General features: G+C 37.4%; 1 protein-coding gene across 2 annotated transcripts in view; it reads right to left on the bottom strand.

Moving 5' to 3' along the window:
- The window catches only part of FBXO25 (F-box protein 25), a 100,572-nt gene that overhangs the window by 68,929 nt on the left and 12,130 nt on the right, over positions 1-19,513 (bottom strand). For both annotated transcript variants that reach the window (XM_004707655.2, XM_004707656.2), the window contains exons 3-4: positions 4,091-4,191; positions 2,476-2,525 (exon numbers count right to left, since the gene is read on the bottom strand). In XM_004707655.2, the coding sequence (XP_004707712.1) occupies positions 2,476-2,525; positions 4,091-4,191 (151 nt within the window). The remainder of the gene's footprint in view (positions 1-2,475; positions 2,526-4,090; positions 4,192-19,513) is intronic.

The raw sequence follows: 19,513 nt of genomic DNA, 5'->3' as shown, positions 1-19,513 counted from the left end.
AGCTGATGCCAGGGGTTTAAGTGGAGAGCAAATGTTTTGAGAATGATGAGGGCAATGAATGTACAAATGTGCTTTACACAATTGATGCATGTATGGATTGTGATAAGAGTTGTATGAGCCCCTAATAAAACGATTAAAAAAATATTTCCCATAGAAACTCTCTCAAACAACAAGTGATCTAAAATTGATGGTGAGGAGGGCATAAGGTGGGGTTTGATCAAGGGCAATGTAGCCTAGAGAAATTACTGAAACCCTAATGAAGTTCGAACATGATAGTGGGACAAGAGGAAAGTAAAAGGAAATAGAGGAAAGAATTAGGAGGCAAAGGACATTTACAGAGTTTTAAATACAGGCATGTATATATGTAAATACATTTTTATATAATGCTAGGGAAATAGATCTACGTACATATATTTTTACATACATAGATCTACATACATATATTAAGTATTAAGGCAGCAGACACACATTGGGCTTCTACTCAAGTACTACCTAAATGCAAAAACACTTTATTCTAACAATCCGGCATTCTGTGATGCTCACCTTCCCTACATGATTGCTAGACAAAATGGGTGCATGAGCAAATGTGGTCAAGAAAGATGATGATGCCAGGTTATCAAAATTTTAGCTTCTGGTGTCTTAAAGGCTTGAAGATAAACAAGTGGTCATCTAGCTGAAAAGCAACAAAGACCACCAGTCTGTATGATCATGAGGTGTTGATGGAATCAAGTACCAGGCATCAAAAACCCAGAACAAAAAATCGTATCGATATGAATGAGGGGGAGGGTGGAATGGAGACCCAAAGCCCTTCTGTACAGAATTGGACATCCCCTCACAGAAGGGCACATGGAAGAGATGAGTCAGTAAGGGTGCAGTACAGCACCGATGAAACATACAACTTTCCTCCAGTTCTTTAATGCTTCCTCCCCCCACCACTACCGTGATCCCATTTCTACCTTAAAAATCAGGCTAGACCAGAGTATGTACACTGGCACAGATAAGAACTTGCAACACAGGGAATCCAGGACAGATAAACTCCTCAGGACCAATAATGAGAGTAGCAATATGAGGAGGATAGGGGGATGGTGGGAGGACAAAGGTCCCATCACAATGATCCACATAAAACCACGCCCCCAAGTGGGATGAATAACAGAAAAGTGGGTGAAGAGAGACAGCAGACAATGTTAAGATATGAAAATAATAACAATTTATAATTTACCAGGGTTCATGAGGGAAGGAGGGTAGGGGGGAGGGGAAAAATGAGGAGCTAATACCAAGGGCTCAAGTAGAAAGAAAATATTTTGAAAATGATGATGGCAACATATTTACAAACGTGCTTGACACAATGGATGGATGGATGGATTGTGATAAAAGCTGTAACAGCCCCCAATAAAATGATTTTTAAAAGAGAAAGAAAGAAACTCTCCCCAAATTACCCTTATTTGATGAGGATGGGCTAGGCCACTGTTTTGGTAGAAGACTTTCTAGTGATGAGTTCTTGGGAATTTTTCTGCTAAGGCTTGGCTAACTTTCTCAAAACACTCTCATAGAAAGGATATGTCATAGTACTTCAGCCTTCTAGTACAATCTAGTACAAAAACTTTTGCCATGACATTTGTTCTTGATTGGTCCACTCGTGCTGGGGCTACTTCCACCTCTCGGTAACCATTGCTTTGGCTCTGCTTTGGCTCCATGATCATAATTACAAAGCCATCTTTCATGCCCTACTGCAGTTCATTAGGGAAGTGTTACAAGGTCTGGATCCCACTTGATTAGAATTTCCTTTCAAAGCTCTACTCTTGTGTATAGCTGATCTGGGAGTAACAATTCTGGTATTCATTGAGAAAAAAGTGTGCAAAACTTGGTCAGTCAGAATTGTGTAAACTGAACCACCTGAAATGTCTATAGTGTCAGCTATTGTTTCTCCTATTAATTGATGGTCCTTTTAATCAGGGCAAGAAAAAGATTGATTTTTCTACCACTCTGGCTTTAATATCTCGTCCCTTCTTAAAATGAGTGATCCATTTGTAAATTTTGGTTTCCTTGAGGCATTGTCCCCATAACCTCTAAGTGCAGCCTCAATTATTTCACCATCGTTCCTCACAAGCTTTCTTTCAAATTTTATGTTTATTCTTGGCTTCATTTTAAGAGAGTTCATGTTGCTCTGAGAGGGGCTCTTTTCAAAGTGCTGTCTTGTCCTTCTTAGTCCTTCAAACTAGATCTTGTTTAGACATGTTATAACTAGTTAGGAAGAGTGTACTTTGGAGTAAAAACACTTTTGGAATCTATGCATAATTTTTTTTTCATAATATACATTTTCTATGAACTTTTTGAAGGCCCCCTCATATTAGAGCACACATTTTAGTATTTTTAGAATGTATACCATAAATTTGATATTGTAAAAGAAACAATTTACTTGGCATGACATTACATATTCGTTAGAAACAAAACAAAATATACTCTTAGAATACTTACTTCTTTTGTGCTTTCTTTATGGACATAGATCCATTTTTCACGGTAAAAACCTAGAGTAAACATTAAGTTTGTTTTAAAAGTGTAGTAAAGTATTTCTAATGGAAAATTTACAGGAACTTCAATGTTTGCATATACTAACAAAATTATCTCACTGTATAAATAAAAGACAGTTCTTCTTAATTAAATATACACTAAGCTGCTAAATTTATTTGCTTAAAGAGAGCGGAAGGATCTTTATATAGATAATCATGACAGTACCAAGTGTTGGTAAGTTAAAAGAAATTTATATAAACTATAATAATATGAAACACAAATAGTATAAAATGCAATACAATAATTAATTAGCTATTAAGAACCCTAAAAACATTTCTATTCCTCACTTATTGGCCTTACATGTATTCCATATATGAAAGTTTCATGTCCCTTAAATCAAACTTTTAGAAACATATTTATATTATCCAAATTCTTCAATAAGTTTGTTGCTGTCACATTGTTTTTGATTCATAATGATCCTGTGAAATAGCAGAACTGCCCCATAGGTTTTCCATAGGGTTTCCAAGGTTAAATCTCAGATTTTACAAATTCTCACAGAGCAGTTGGTTGATTCAAACCACTACCCTCTTGGTTAGTAGCCAAATGCTTTAAATGCTGCACAACCAGGAATCCTTCAATTATCAACTATTTTTGGTGGATTTTAACTGTTCTATATCTTTCTCCTATTACGAGGCTGCAAAAGACCCTAATGTCTTTCTGTCTCCAATGTTCTTGGAGCCCTGGTGGTTTAATGGTTATGAGTTGGACTATAAGGTTGGACTATACTCACAAGGTCAGTTAGCAGTTCAAAACCACAAGCTGTGTCATTGAACAAAGACAGGGCGTTCTACTCCCATAAATAGCTATAGCCTTGGAAATTCACAGGGGCAGTTCTACCCTGCACTACAAGGTTGCTATGAGTTGGAATCAACTCGATGGCGGTGAGTTTTTTTAGAGTGAGTCTCCATGTTCTTAAAATTTAGATCTAATTATGTGTGCCCCTTCTGTGAATCTTCTGTGAATCCTGAATTAAAGTTTAATATAAAGACATTTAACAATTTGTCCTCAGTATTAAGGAGTGAAATATAAAAGCTTTGATGAGTTGTATTCACAACTGCTATTCAATTTCATAACAAACTGCGGTGGAGTTGTCAGGTGGGCATTGGACTTTTCACCATAAGGTCTGTGGTTCAAACTCACCAGTTGCTCAGCAGCAGGAGAAAGATGAGGTTATCTCCTTTCATAGGGGCTTATAGCCTCAGAGATACTATAAACAGTCACTAAGTGTCAGGGTCAACTGTTTCAGAATTGACTAGATGGAAATGGGTTTCTTTTAAGTTTACAATTGCTTTAAAATGTTGGTTATTTCTTATGTTTTACATATTTATTAGCTAAACTAAACACATTTACTAAACTGGGTGAGTTGTAAAAACACATTAGATCAATGTTCAATACTCAGTACAGTGCTATATTATATATATGTAAATCATCTTTTATTTCATAAGGCAGTATATGAACATTTTATGTTAGCATATTCAACAGCTAAAATAGAATATAAAATTAGCAATAACATTCTTCTTACATTGAGTATTTATGTCATTTCTAAAATGGTCCTTTTTCCTCTTTTTGGATGTATATTCACATTCTTCATTAAATATTTCTTCATCTTCACTATTTAAGATACTGAAATAAAGACACATTGTATTAAAAAATTTTAGGAAGATCTTCCTTGTGCTTCTCTTTTATAAGAGAATAGAATACTTGATCGACAATTCAGGAGATATAAATACAAATAATATTAAATTTAAAAAGCAACAGTTAACTTCAAAGTTACAGATCATGGTCTTCAAATCACAATTCAAATAGTTTTCATTCTGAGACAGAGATTTATCCCGCCTCCTTTGAGTATGCTATAGCAGGAAGTAGTGACTATGGTTTAGAAACTCCCAGGGACTCTGATACACTCAATCAAGGTAGCTTCAGTACCAAGGTACTTTATTAGGACAGAAAATAAAACAAAACTATAAAACTGCTAGGAAAAAATACTGGTATGACAATACTGAAAAAACGTTAGTATGACAATATTAACAAGGGCATACTGCATAGTTTAAAATCAGGTTATATCCTCTCACCATACCATTCAATCTGTATGTTGAGCAAATAATCAGAGAAACTGGATTATATGAAGAAGAATGCAACATCAAGATCGGAGGAAGATTTATTAACGACTTGTGTTATGGAGATGACACAACCTTGCTTACTGAAAGTGAGGAGGACTTGAAGCATTTGCTGATGAAGATCAGGGGCTGCAGATTTCAGTATGAACCATAACTCAATGTGAAGAAGAACAAAATCCTCACAAATAGATTAATAGGTAACATTAATGGTAAACAAAGATTGAAATTGTAAATGATTTTATTTTATTTGGAGCAACAATCATTGCTCGTAGAAGTAACAGTTACGAGATCAAAAATACATTGCATTGGGTAAATCTGCTGCACCAGACCTCATCAAAATGCTGAAAAGCATGGATGTTACTTTGAGGACTAAGGTGTGCTTGACTCATGCCAGGATATTTTCAATTGCCTCATATGCATGTGAAAGTTGGACAATGATAAGGAAGACTGAAGAAGAATTTATGGTGCTGGTGAAGAACATTAAAAGTACTGAGGACTGCTAAAAGAACAAACAAATTTGTCTTGGAAGAAATACAATTAAAATGTTCCTTAGAGGTAAAACTAGTGAGACTTCAGCATACTTCGGGCATGTTTTAGGAGAGACCAGTCCCTGGAGAAGGACATCACGCCTGGTAAAGTGGCAGGGCAGTGAAAAAGAGGAAGATCTTCACAAGGTAAATGGTCATAGAGGCTGCATCAATGGACTCACACTTAAACCAATTGTGAGGGTGGCGCAGGTCCAGGCAATGTTTCCTTTTCTTGTAAATAGGACCTCTATGAGTCAGAACTGACTGGCTGGCACCTAACCACAAGACAAAGCTACTACCAACACGAACTAATGACTTGCCATATGCTTCATCCAAAGTTAAAGCCCTCAATTGATCTGTTTATTATATTTTCAAGGATTTAACAGGAGCCCTGGTGAGATAGTTAGTTTATGGTGCCAGCCTGGCAGATGAACACAAGTGGGATTAATTGAAGGGCGGAGAGATAAATGGCTCAGTGAGCCTCGCCTTTCTTGTCTCTCGCTCTTTGATCATCGGACCAGTGTGCGGCTGCCTTGGTTGTTCTGTGCCTCAATTTACAAGCTACACTATCTATGGGACGCCTAGCCTGTGGACTGTGTCGCTATAAGTTGAGGTCCCTTTAAGACCACATGACTGGAATGTACATCTTTGGAGCTGGGGACTGATGGTTGGTGACCTGGCTGACAGTTGGTGACCTGCCTTGCTGTTTTCTGTGTGTGCTGAGATAGCCTAGCTATCTCAGAGGAAGACCTGGCAGCCCTCAGGACTTGAAGGACTGCTAGTGTCTCACAACTCTCTCATGGGAGTGAGTTGGACTGAGCCACTTGTACTGCTTTATAATGTAACTGTTCATTTCTTGTATTATATATCTATCTATCTGTATATAACAGTTCATTTCTTGTGTTATATATCTAACTATCTTTATAAATAAATATATAAAATTATCAGCAATCTGGTTTTAGCTCTCTAGAGAACCCTGTCTAACACATCTGGTGGCACAGTAGTTATACATTGGCTGCTAATCACAAGGTTGGCAATTCAAAACCACCAGGCACTTTGCAAGAGAAAGACCAGGTTTTCTACTCCTGTAAAGTGTAATAATCTCAGAAAACCCAAAAGGGCAGTTCTACCCTGCCCTATAGGGTTACAATGAGTTAGAAATCAGTTTTAGCTTTAATTTGCTACACTTTAATATTTTCCTACAAGACATCAACCAAATATGATGATGGCTTAGGCACTTTAAATAAACCCAGATGTAGCCAAACATACATCTTTTGAAAAACTGTTTAAATACATTTAATTAGAAGTTTTCCAAATACTAGTCTTACTTTCGTGGATGAAATAAGAAAATAAAAGCTTAAGTCAACAATTAAACCGTTTGAATACATTATTCTTAAAAGTAAAAAAATAAAAGCCTCTTCCTTATAGTCAGAAATAATTATGTAAACTAGCAATCCTATACTCACAAAGGGAGCCCTGGTGGCTTAGTGGTTACACACTGGGCTACTAACAGCAAGGTACCGCAGTTTGAAACCACCCACTGCTCTTTGGAAGGAAGATGAGCCTTTCTACTCCTCTAAAGCGCCCCAGTCTCAGATCTACGTGGCAGCTATACTCCATCCTGTAGGGCCCTCGGAAGTCTGAATCAGCTCAATGGCAATGGGTGATAGCCCCAAAATAAAAATGCATAAAAGTTTTATTTTAAACACACTGACAGCTAAGATTGTTTTCAATTTGAAAGAAAGGAAGGGACTCTGTAGAGTAAAGATACATAAAGTAGGTGGATCTGTTGCTCAAAACAAGGAAGTAAAATTACCTTATTTCTCCATCATAATTCTTTGACAAGAAAATTGTTTACAAGTCCCTTTCTACTCACCACTATTCACTTTTAATAAAAACAGCTGAGTTTGCCAAATGAATCTATTTATCATTGTCACACTATACTTAAACAGCCCTAGCAATAGTTGTAAATCATCAAGACAAGCAAAAGTGCATTTTAAAAAGCACACAAACTTAGCATTCAATGGTTGGCATCAAGTAACATTAGTTAGTGGAAATTTGTTGGTGCTGGTTGAATTTTATTTTTTATTTATTTTATATTTATTATAAATATTTATATTTATTATCTTTTATTTATTTCATATTTTGTTGTTATTGATTACAGTACTGAATATAGAAGCCTTCAAATTTAAAAAAAATTTCTAACTAAAATCAGAATCATCACAGGAAAAGTAGAGATAGATTGTTTTCTAAAAACAGTGCCCAAGAAATGAAAACAGGATAATGAAGGAGGAGGAGGGACAAACTCTCTGTACCTAAAAAGTATAATGGTTAATGTGCGTTACTCACATTGTATTGAGGGAGGAATAAGGAAAATTAACCTCGGTAAATAAACCTATTACACATTACTTTTGACTGCAGAGTTTGCCCTTGGCTGGCTGGGTGGGTCAGTGGGTTTCAGATTCTTCAACTTTGGAAGGGAGGAAAAAGGTCACCTTTGACTCCTAGCTGGAACACATGCAGGGCTGCCTATAGTAATAACATCTTTCTAGAAAATATTATAGAATGTGTTGGTTTTTGCTTCTTTGGGTTCTCCAAGCTAATGGAAACCTAAAGTTGAATCCAACTTTCTGGGGCATAGCTAAGCTTTACCAGGCTCTTGTGGGCAGTGAAGCAACTGCACGAGACTTTGAAGTTCACCCTAGACCCGTTACTGTTTAGTCGTGCCTGACACATAGCAACCCATACAGGGCAATTAGAATTGTTCCAAGACTACTGTGATCTTTCTGTGCTTAAAGTGGTTCAGATCCCCCCTCCCCACCCCAGAGTGGCTTGTGGAATCAAACGCTGGTCTTTTCCGCTAACAGCCAAGCACTGAACCACTCTGACCCCAGGGATCTTATTAAGACTCTAGGGGAGGTCTGTGTGAGACTGCAGCACCAAACTAGGGTCCTACAAATGACGAAGACAAACTGGTTATTTTAAAACAACTATTAATTTAGTTGCTGTTTTCTTCAATAAAGAGAATTTTTTTAAAAAACTCCCTTTTAAATTTTTGTTTTGTTTTTAAGTGGTGGTTGCTATACTGAAGGCTTTTTTTTTAAAGTAGGGAAGAAAGGCTTCCCAAATTAAAATTCAATATATAAATATATTAAAGTAGTTCAAGATTGTATGGTTTATGATCTTTGATTTTATTAACATAATAAATAACACCAGCCCCAACAAGCAGGTGCCTAAAACACAAAGCTCTGGTGGCAGGACACACACAGACTCGCTGGGAGACATTCCTGTGAAGAAGACACATGGTGCTACGCTAAAGCCCTCGAGCTGAAGGAGCCAAGTGGAGACTCGTACCAGCGCGGAGATGCTACCACTGCCACTGCATCCACAAGACTTTCCACCAACTGGCCTGTGATCTTCCTGCATTCGGCCTCATTACATGTGTTGCATGCGTCTGCAGAGGAATTTATAGATTGGTATCAGACATATGGGCTAATACCAGACTTATGGACTTGATCTGGACTGGGCTGGGAAGTTGTCTTAATATTCAATTGCTCTTGTATATCAAGCTCTTTCTTATACAAAAAAAAAAAAGTACAATGCTGTACAACTATTCAAATTTATGCACCAAGCTCTAAAGCTAGTGATGCAGAAATTGAAAAAGTCTACCAAAGAGATCAGACTGAAAGTAATCATGCATGCAATCAGGATACAGGACAGTAGAATTAGGATGTATGGGACTCTAACAGTGATTGGTCAATTTTGCCATCATGCTGGATTTTATATGAGCCACCTCAGAAGCAGGAAGAAAAATCTAGCTAGACTCACAAGAGCCAGGAATAGAGTATATGCTTTGGCCCCTGAGATTCCTGCATGCTGAGCCTCTTCAACCCAAGAGACAGAGAGCTGCGACACAGCATGAGATAAACTGGTGGGCTTCCTGAACTAGAGCATAAGAAAAGCTGAGTATTTCCAAGTCAGAGGCTTTACTGTGGAATGAGGTGACTCTGTGCACTTACCGGTAGTTGGAAAACCTAGTTTGCTAACCCCAAAGAGTTAAGCTCCTTTGGGTCTAGGATTATGAAAGAGTAGAATGCCTTTTGGACATTTACTGGCAGCACTAGAAGAACTCTGTAACATTGCCCGAGCAGGACAGAGGCCAAAGGACTGAAAGAAAAACAGTTTCAGAGCATTTCTGACCCTGAATCATATCCTGCTAACTTCCCCAATAAAGCACACAATTGTGAGTGTTGACCACGTGTTTTTTGTATTCGTTAAAATTAATTAGGGAATAAGCAGAGAGTAGAGAGTTGGTGTCTGAATTAATCAAGTTGGAGAATGGAAGTTTGCCTGACCTGTGCCTCACAGGAATTGGCCTTAGGCTAATACTGACTTTGATTCTATTTCCTTGTGAATTCAGTGGGGTCAGATGTCCATCCAACACCCCCAAATGTTTCTTATTGGGTCGGGTTGGAACTAGGCAGCCCCCATTTGGACTAAGCTGAAGCAGGTTCGGGCCCTGCACGTGCTTCCCTTCACTTCCCAGAGGTCAGCAGCAGTCGTGAAACCTGATGTTCCCAGTTCAAAGAAAGCCTACTGGAGTTGACAAGCAACTCTCCCAGTTTCCAGACCCCGTATGCTAATTGCCATACATTCCTCACCACTCCTTTAAAAACCCTCGCCTCCAGCTGCTGACTACCACTTCCCTGACCTGTTGGCCTAGGTCACAGAACCTCGTCCAGGAGCTCCCCTAACCCCTAATAAAGCTCTTTCTGCTTCTGCTCTCCCTTGTCCCATCAGTTATGTCCGTCTTCCTCCCTGTCCCTCAGTTTCGACTTTACATTTCTTATACTAACAAAATAAATTAGAAACTCTTATAAGCAGATGACAGTCTAATATAAAAGGCAGCGCATGTACATAAATGAGCTAGAAATTTAAATGGAAGACCCAAATATAGAAAGATGGTGCAAATCAATCTCAGATCAAAAGAATTAAGTTATGTTTGAAGGCTCTGTGAATGCAGTTTAGCAATTTTTTAAAACACAGAATTAATAGAAAATAAGTACACAACTTTCATCTAAGAAACACTATATAGCAAATATAATACAGCCCCTAGTGCAGCCTGCATTAGCAACCTGCATTTAAAAAAATGGTTGATTTGTTCTCATGGCTTACATTATGAAAAACGTCTCAAACTAGCATAAAAATGGTAATTAAAAAAAAATTATTTTATTGAGGGCTCGTACATTTCTTATCACAGTCCATACATACATCCACTGAGTCAAGCACCTATGTATACCCGTTGCCCTCATCAATCTCAAAACATTTGCTCTCCACTTTAGCCCTTAATATCATTTGCTCATTTCCCCCCTCCCTTCCCCCCCTCCCTCCTGAAACCTTCATAATTTTTAAATTATTATAGATATGTCATAAGTTAGCCTGTCCGACATCTCCCTCCACCCTCTTCTCTGCTGTCCATTCCCCAGGGAGGAAGCTATACTTAGATTCTTGTAATTGGTTCCCCCCTTCTATCCCGCATTCCCTTCACCCTCCAGGCCTCGCCCCTCACCGCTGGTCCCGATGAAGTCATCTATCCTGGGTTCCCTGTGTTTCAAGTTGCCATCTGTTCCAATGTACATCCTATGGTCTAGCCAGATTTGCAAGGCAAAACTGGGATCATGATATTGGGGGGGGGGGAGCATTAAAGAACTGGAGGAAAGTTACATGTTTCATCGTTGCTACCTGAAAAAAAAAAAAAAGGAATTCAAGTACCTGTTCTGGAAGTTAAATCACTAATCATAAACCAGACTGATCTTACTAGATTAATCCTTGGTCTCGAGTTACAATTTTTCTAATACTATGTGAATATGCTTGTTTATTCTGGCCATCAGATATTTCTTGAGAACATAACTATGTTCAAGACACTCTGCCAGAGAGCAATGGGGTATAAAGATGAACTGGGGAAAGCCTTGTTCTATAGAAATACTCAGCTCATGAAAGTTACATTTAGATAAGCAAGCAATTAAAATGTATTAAATCCAATGACAGAAACATTCTTAAGATATGTTACAAACTCAAAATGGAGAAGATAAATATAGAATTATTTGTAAGGAGTGTGTATGTGCAGTTAAATCCACAAAGAAAGGAAAGACATTTAAAGATCAGTGTTAATGATCTAAATTCTTATGGATTGACTACATCTATTACAATTGAGGAAAACCAAATCCAAACTGGTGTATAACAAAAAGTGTGGCTACGTACTGACAGAAGCTGTAAAGTCTAAGCTCCACTTGACTAAAGGCTCAAACGATGTCAAAAGGATTTAATCGTTCAGCTCATTTTCCTCAGAGTTGGCTCTACTCTCAAGTTCCTAGGAGTCCAAGCTCTTAGGATCAGAGCCCTCATTCTAGTGGTCAGACAAATCTACTTCTTAATAATTCAAATGCGAGACCGTATTGATGCTCACTGGTTCCAACAGCCTAAACCAATCATTGTGCAAGAGAAATGGACTATACATATTGATTTCACAGACTCACTTGTTTTAAGTCTTTCCCTAGAGACAGCTTCAGAAGTAGGTCCAAAGAAAGAGAAGAAAGAATGACATCCAAAGAGAAACTGTGGCCCTGCAAATACAATAATGGAGAGTGGAGGCTTGGCTGCAACAAGAAATAATCAACTCCCCAAATATATGACCTACTATTTACTCTTTAAATGTCTATTCCTTCCATGTGCCCACAAATGGCTCATTAATAAAGCAGATGAAATGAAGTAAAGGCATGCTTAATTTGAATGATAGATAATATAAGTAAAGAACTTTTAATTACTATGTACCCTTTTTGTACGATGCAAACGGTTACCATTCTACAATTTTGTATAAATGAACTAGTGTTTATTTTTATAATGAATAAATGTGACCTGACAGGGGCAATAGAATTTCTGTTAAAAGATTCCTTAAATTCACTCTTATAAATAAAAAAAAACAAACCCTATTTATAATAGAATTTTTCCCTAACAAATTGTCACAGATCAAAAACAAAGGATAAAATCAGGGCTGCCAACAGCCCATAAACACCCTGTGCATATACACACATACACAAACTCAAAACACTGCCATTGAGACACTTCACTCATAGCAACTGCACAGGACAGAGCAGAACTGTCCCTTTCTCTTGAGGAGTGACGAGTGGGTAAGAACTACTGACCTTGTGGTTAACAGTCCATCCAACATGGAACCCACTATGCCACCAGGGGCCCTTTTGTGAATACAACAGGGCTTCAAAAACTTCATGGAAAATTTTAATTAAAAGAAAATAAGACACTGTGTGCATCAAAGGACTTCACCAAGAGTAAAGGAAGAACCCACAGACTGAGGAAAACTGTTTGGCAATAGCACACTGGAAAGTGAACTCATCTCTAAAAGTTATAGAAAATGTCAATGCCCTAAAAGACAAGCCAGTTAAAAAACGAGCAGAGTGCATGAACAGAAAATTCACCAAAGAATTCAGGCAGCCAAAAAACAAATAAAGAGTCACAATCCTTAGCCATGTGAGAGATGCAAATCAAAACAACGATGAGAAACCATCTCATCCCAGTATTGAAAGCAAAGTTAATAAAAGAAGAAAACAAATGCTGGAGAAGGTGTAGACAGATCAGAACTCTTACAGACACCCTGGTGTGTAAAATGGTCCAAGCATTATGGAGAGTGGTTTGGTGCTTCCCAAACAAACTGGGAACAAAAAATCCATATGACCTAGCAATCCTTCACCTTGGTAAATATATCCTAAGGAATTAAGAGCCCAACATGAAAAGATATGTATACATCATGTTCATCACAGTGCTATCACAATAGCAAAAAGATGTTTACAACCTAAATGTCCAAAGGTAGAAGAATGGATAAATAAACTGGTATGTACATACCATGGAATACTACCCAGTAATAAAAAGTGAGGATGAATTTGTAAACTTCATAACATGGCTGAACCTGAAGAACACCATGCTAAGTGAAATTAGCCAAGTGCAAAAGAACATATATTGTATGAAACCATATTATAAAGAATCAAGAAAAGGTTTTCAAACTAAAAGATAGAGATATTGAAGGCTACTGGGGGTGAGAGGGGGAATGGAAGGAGAAGTCAGTCACAGGCTAGAGTAGACAGGCAAAGGGAAGACACTATTCAGCAAGAGGAAGATGGGCAAAAAATTATGAAAACGGCAAGATATTGGGAGGTTTAATTTGTTATTTAATGTAAGACAGATCATTTGTTCTGTAACCATCTAACTTAAAAGTTAAATAAAACATTTAAAAAGCAGCCAAAAAAATATACAAAGACATAGTAGCTCACTGCCTTCGAGTAAACTAAAACTCATAGAGATCTTATAGGACAGGACAAAGCTGTCCACCTGGATTCCCCAGACTAACTTTTTAGGGGCAGAAAGCCTCATCTCTCTCTCTCAGGGAAGCTGGTAGTTCTGAACTGCTGATCTTGTGGTTAGCGCCCAACACATAACCCCTTTCCCACCAGAGGTCCTTAAGACACGGTATAGGCAATGTTTTTTAAACAGTAGTAGATGAAACAGACAAAATTTAAAATTCTCATTTGAAGCCATGAATAAAAATAAGATAATGGAATCTTTCTACAAAGTGTTTGAAGGCCCGTGTAGAACAAGCAGGCACCTCCACACAAGCACATGACATGGAGGGCAGATAGCTTCATTATATGAAGAAAAGGGCCCCTCTCTCGGTGCAGGTATCGCCTACACTGGGTCACTCAGCCAAAAATTTCCCTCCTGTGACCAGTAACATGTTTGCACAGCAAAAATTACACAAACTGCACAGCATCTTGGATAAAATGTGAGGACATTTTTATATACTACCATTGAGGGTATAAATCGAGTGTGACATTCTGGAGGATAATTTTCCAATACTAAAATTTTTAACATGCTATTCTACATCTAGGAATTTAGACTTCATAAATAATGGCACATGTATGCAAAGAAATATGCACAGATGAGCAACATAAGCTTTTCGAAGCAGTAAAAACTAAGAAATAAACAAAATGCTATCAGTAGAAGCTAGAGTAAATAAGCTAGGGTAGTTCAACCTATACAACAAAATACATTCTTTATAACGTATGAGCTAAATCTATAAATACTAAAATAAAAAGATTTTCAAGGAATAATAGATGAAGAAAAAAAGATGACCTGCAGTCAGATGAGCAGGTGCACAAACTGACATAATTTCATTAGACGGTAATTTTGAACACCCTGTGACTTAGCAATTCTACTCCTAGTCCCTCAGAATCTGTGCAAATACACTGAAGATCTGTATTAAAATATTGGTGGAGTGAATGGAACATTTTTTCATTTGCTAAGGTTGAACCCCTACTGTCATCCTTGCCTTTTCCCTTTCACTACAACACATCTGAGCATTCAATCTGTAAGCAGACCTGTCAGCTCCACCTTCCGTCTCCTGCTAGAATTTGAACCCTTTTCATCCTATCACCATCTCCATCCTTGGTCACACCACAATCATTCCTTGATTACAATAGCCTCTTGAGCACTAGTCTACCTGCTTCTCTCTTGACTTCTAACACAATAGGCAAAATGATCCTACGGTACAAATTGACCCTATCAATTCCTCTCCTCAAAACCTCTGATTCCCAAACTTGTTCTAAATAAAAGCTTAAGTCTTTGCTATGGCCTACCAGTTCCTACATAATTTCCTCCTACTGCCTTCTCCCTTAAGGGGCCCTAGTGGTGCTATGGGATAAGCATTGGACAGCTAACACTAAGGTAGGTGGTTCAAATTCACCAGCTGCTTCACAAAAGAAAGATGAGACTGCCTGTGTCTATAACCATTTATAGTCTTGAAAAACCTGACACTTTAAGAATCGAAATCAACTGGATGTCAGTGGGTTTGTTTTTTTAGTTCTCCCCCTAAATGCATAGCATTTCCTCTAAGCCATAATGGATTTCTTGATGTAACTTAAATATACCAGGCATACTCCTGATTTGGAAGGCTTTGCAATTTTTATTACTTCAACCGGGGAGGCTCTTCTCTCAAAGGTCTGTAGGTTAGCTCTCTCAATGCTCAAAGTATGAATTAAATAGACGCCTTTTTCACTGAGGTCATTAGATTTTTATATACTATGCCACCCACATAAACACATGGCCATTGGCCAATTTTATATCTTACTCCTGTTTATTTCTTCGACAGCACTTATCCTGAGCAAGTTACATTTATAATTTGCTTGTTCACTGTCTCTCTCACTAGAATGCAAGAGAGCTTTTGTGTATTTTGTTTACTGCTGTATCCCAGCATAAAGAATACAGAGTAAGTACTTAATAGACTGAATAGATGAAATATTAATTGTGACAATAAAACTGGAAACATCAATATTATCTAAGATAGTTGGCTCCTCAAGAGATTTTATCTACATACAAGAGTTGGGGTTAGGATTCAGGCCTATAGCTTTTCCAAGAAAATTCTCAGGAGGGGAAGAAAAGAGCTTTCTCTTTCCCATTTATAAACAGAGAAAAATACATTTTTCCTTCCCCTTAACCTATGATGTTTGACTACTTATGCAGAACATATTGTTAGGTAAGAATTGCAACAAGGAGGGCCAACATGATGATTGTTTAGTGTGAGGTGATGAATTTTGTTAAAATCTGTTTCTTATCCAGAATATATCATAGTTGTATTCAAGATAAAATGGATAAAAATGAATGTTTAAAACCAAATGAGTAAGACTCAGAATGAGTCTGATGGCTTCAGATTTCTCAGTGAAACGAGGAAGTAAAGCATATCTTCTAAGAATCTAGGATGGGAGAGAGTCAAAAGCTGGAAGACAGTGAAGAATGTTTGAAATAATATTTATGAAGAGTAGTAGAACAAGCCAATAAAACAAAGTAGTAGAACTGCTGGTCAGAATTAAGGGTCCATCTGGCACATAGCAGATGGTCAATAAATACGGGTTTACTGAATGAAAAAGCTGAAGAGTAAGACTGAAAAAAAGAAATGAGTGAGCAAACAGGGACAGTAAGCAATGAATGAATGAATGAATGAGTTAGCAAATGGATGAATGAATATATGAGTTTATAATAAGCCATGTAGTCTCTATACTGAATTCTTATTTCTTGCATTTTCCAGCTGTTCATATATTGGTTATATGGATTCAGAATTTGCCATGTGAGAATATTTAAAAAATGGATACTAATGGACGATTAAGGTGTTGGTACGAGTGTTACTGAAACAATAAATCACGTACGTAATATAAACTAGATAAAAAGAGATAGGAATAAGAGATGATTGATGGAAGAGGAAAAACAGAGCAATCAACTCGATAGCAGGGAGTTTGGAAACTAACTAGGTGCCAATCAGGAAACCTGGGAGGAGAGGAGAGGGGACTATTATACTGTAAGACTGGGCCCTCTGAATTCATGATTTGTGATGAGGAACAGGTCACGGGCATGAGTGGCTAATTAAAATAAATTACTACAAATGAAGAGGATAAGATGTTGTGAGTCATACAAATGGATGCTGAAATAAGTCACTCTTAATAATTGCACAATTTAGAAAGTAGAGAAAACTTTGTAGACTTGGTTATCTAGAGAAGACTAAATAGTTGGATACTTATGTAGTATATTCATATGATCTCAGGTGAAAAAGAACTTTCGCTTTCATTTGATATACTTCAGGATTATATGATTTTTGTTGGTGGCTTACAATGAATTTGTTTTACTCTTAAAATGACAAATGGCAGATCTTAGGGGAAAACAAAAAGAAAGGCAGTGATATCAGTTCGCAAACCAAATTAAATAATTAATTGAAAAAGTAATAATAGCAAATACTGCCTGCAACATTTAAGGCTGAGTTTGATATTGCACCTGAGTTTTGAAATCACTTATTTAACAATTTTATTTTCAATTACTAAAGAAAATATATAATCAAGGCCAACTGGGTTTTTACTAAAACCTACAATAATACACTGAAAATCCTAATGGTAAAGCACTAAAATGACAACAGGGTCATTGATTTAACTAAATAAATAGATACAGGATGATCACCTCACCAAGGTATATTCTTACTTGAAGGGCCAAAAAAATCCCATGAGTTATCTGTCCCTCAGGTGGATGAGCATCCTCTTTCCTTTTCTCACAAAAGAATCAAGAACACAACTTCTTCTATCTTGCTTCCTTGGAAGACTCACAATTTTGAAAAATGCTCTTTACAGAATCCAACCACCTTAGGGCAACTTGAGAATTACTAGATTTGAAGATAATTTTCATAGAGTTTCTATTTAATGATGGTCTCCATTGCTATGACTACATGGCATAATAAAAATGAACCTTAAGTATTAAAAATTTGGTATAAAATAACTAAAGTGACATAAATAAAAATAGTAATATAGAAAAAATTCACAAAATACAAAGGGAGGGAGAGGAAACCTAAAGCCATTGCTGTTAAGAACTGAAGATGATATACTTGCTTATAACTTCCTTTACTAAATTTCAGCTTCATAGAAGGTCAACTGGTAAAGTTTTTGTTCATTCTTCATAGTACCTACAGTTGCTAATACATAAATCTGATTAGAAAAACCCGGGAATTCTTAAGGCTAGAGATAGTATCAGATCAGTAGTTCTCAACCTGTGGGTTGCGACCTTTTTGGGGGTTGAATGACCCTTTCACAGGGGTTGGCTGATTCATAACAGTAGCAAAATTATAGTTATGAAGTAGAAATGAAAATAATTTTATGGTTGGGGGGTCACCACAACATGAGGAACTATATTAAAGGGTCATGGCATTAGTTAGGTTGAGAGCCACTGATCTAGATACTATTCTTCAGTAGTCTTGCATTACAAAAATCAAACAATTTCGAAATCATATTAACACAAAACTGAATGGCAGCATTATAATGGTGATTACCACCTTCACCAAGCCCCAACCTCAGTTAGCTTTAGGGCTTTCCTTTGTCCATAACCAATGTGTTACTTATTCCCTGACTTATCCCCATGGCCAGTCCAATTGCACTGATTTGTTTTAGGCAAGTATTTGTCATTATTCATGATTGACTAGAAACTTGGTCTTCCCCACTTCAATATGTACTCCATCCGATCTAACATCATTCTACTTCAATAGTTTCATAAAAATACTTTTTTTCAATCCAAAATACCCAAACCTACGGCCATTGAATTGATTCAATATGGATTCAGAGTGACCTCAAAGGGCAGCACAGAACTGCCCCTGTGGGTTTCTGAGACCATATATCTTTACAGCCTCATCTTTCTCCAGGGAAGTGTCTATAGTCTGAACTTGCAGTTAGCAGGCCAACTCATAGAACTATACCAAAGCTAGGGTTCCTTAAATGTGGTTAAAGAGGAATCCTCTGGGTATCAAAGAGTGCTCTGTAGTAAAATGCTCTGAAAATCCAACATATGTGACACGGTCTAAATAAAGCCACCAAATGAGAGTAGAGATACCCGTAGGATTAGGGGATGGTGGGGGAAGAAAAGGGGAATCGATCACAAGGATCAATCTAGAACCCGTCCCAGGGGGACAAATAATGGAAAAGTGGGTGAAGGGCGACGGAGGATGATGTAAGATATGGAAATAATAATCTATAACTTATCAAGGGTTCATGAGGGAGGGTGGGAGGGGAGGGGGAAGAAAGGGGTAGTTGATATCAGGGGCTCAAGTGGGAAGAAAATGCTTTGAAAATGATGATGGTGGCATATGTGCAAAGGTGCTTGACACACTGGATGAATGTATGAATTGTGATAGGAGATATAAGAGCCCCCAATAAAAGTATTAAAAAAAAAACCCAAAACAAAGCAGCACTCAAAACAGGGCTTGATATTTGCGCCATCCTCATTTACTCTAATAATACTAGGTATGTTACTTGGAAGAGCAGCTTAATTAGGATTCAGAAAATCCACTGGTTGGTTGCTCCTAAATCAACTATGTTGAACTGCACAATTTCTTATTTCCTTTGCATCTTTATTCCTATAATACTGAAAAGTAAGCAGAGGCATTTTTTAAAAATCATTTTATTTTGGGCTCATACAACTCTTATCATAATCCATACATACATCCATTGTGTCAAGCACATTTGTACATTTGTTGCCATCATCATTCTCAAAACATTTCCTTTCTACTTGAGCCCTTGATATCAGCACTTCATTTTACCCCCTCCTTCCCCGCTCACCCCTCCCTCATGAACCCTTGATAATTTATAAATTTTTATTATTTTGTCATATCTTACACTGTCTGACGTCTCCCTTCACCCACTTTTCTGTTGTCCA

This window comes from Echinops telfairi, unplaced genomic scaffold, assembly GCF_000313985.2.
Source record: "Echinops telfairi isolate 266 unplaced genomic scaffold, ASM31398v2 ScPeMD7_9;HRSCAF=40, whole genome shotgun sequence".
Lineage (NCBI taxonomy): Eukaryota > Metazoa > Chordata > Mammalia > Afrosoricida > Tenrecidae > Echinops > Echinops telfairi.
The sequence above is the reverse complement of the archived record's forward strand: the minus strand, read 5'-3'. Positions and strand labels throughout refer to the sequence as shown.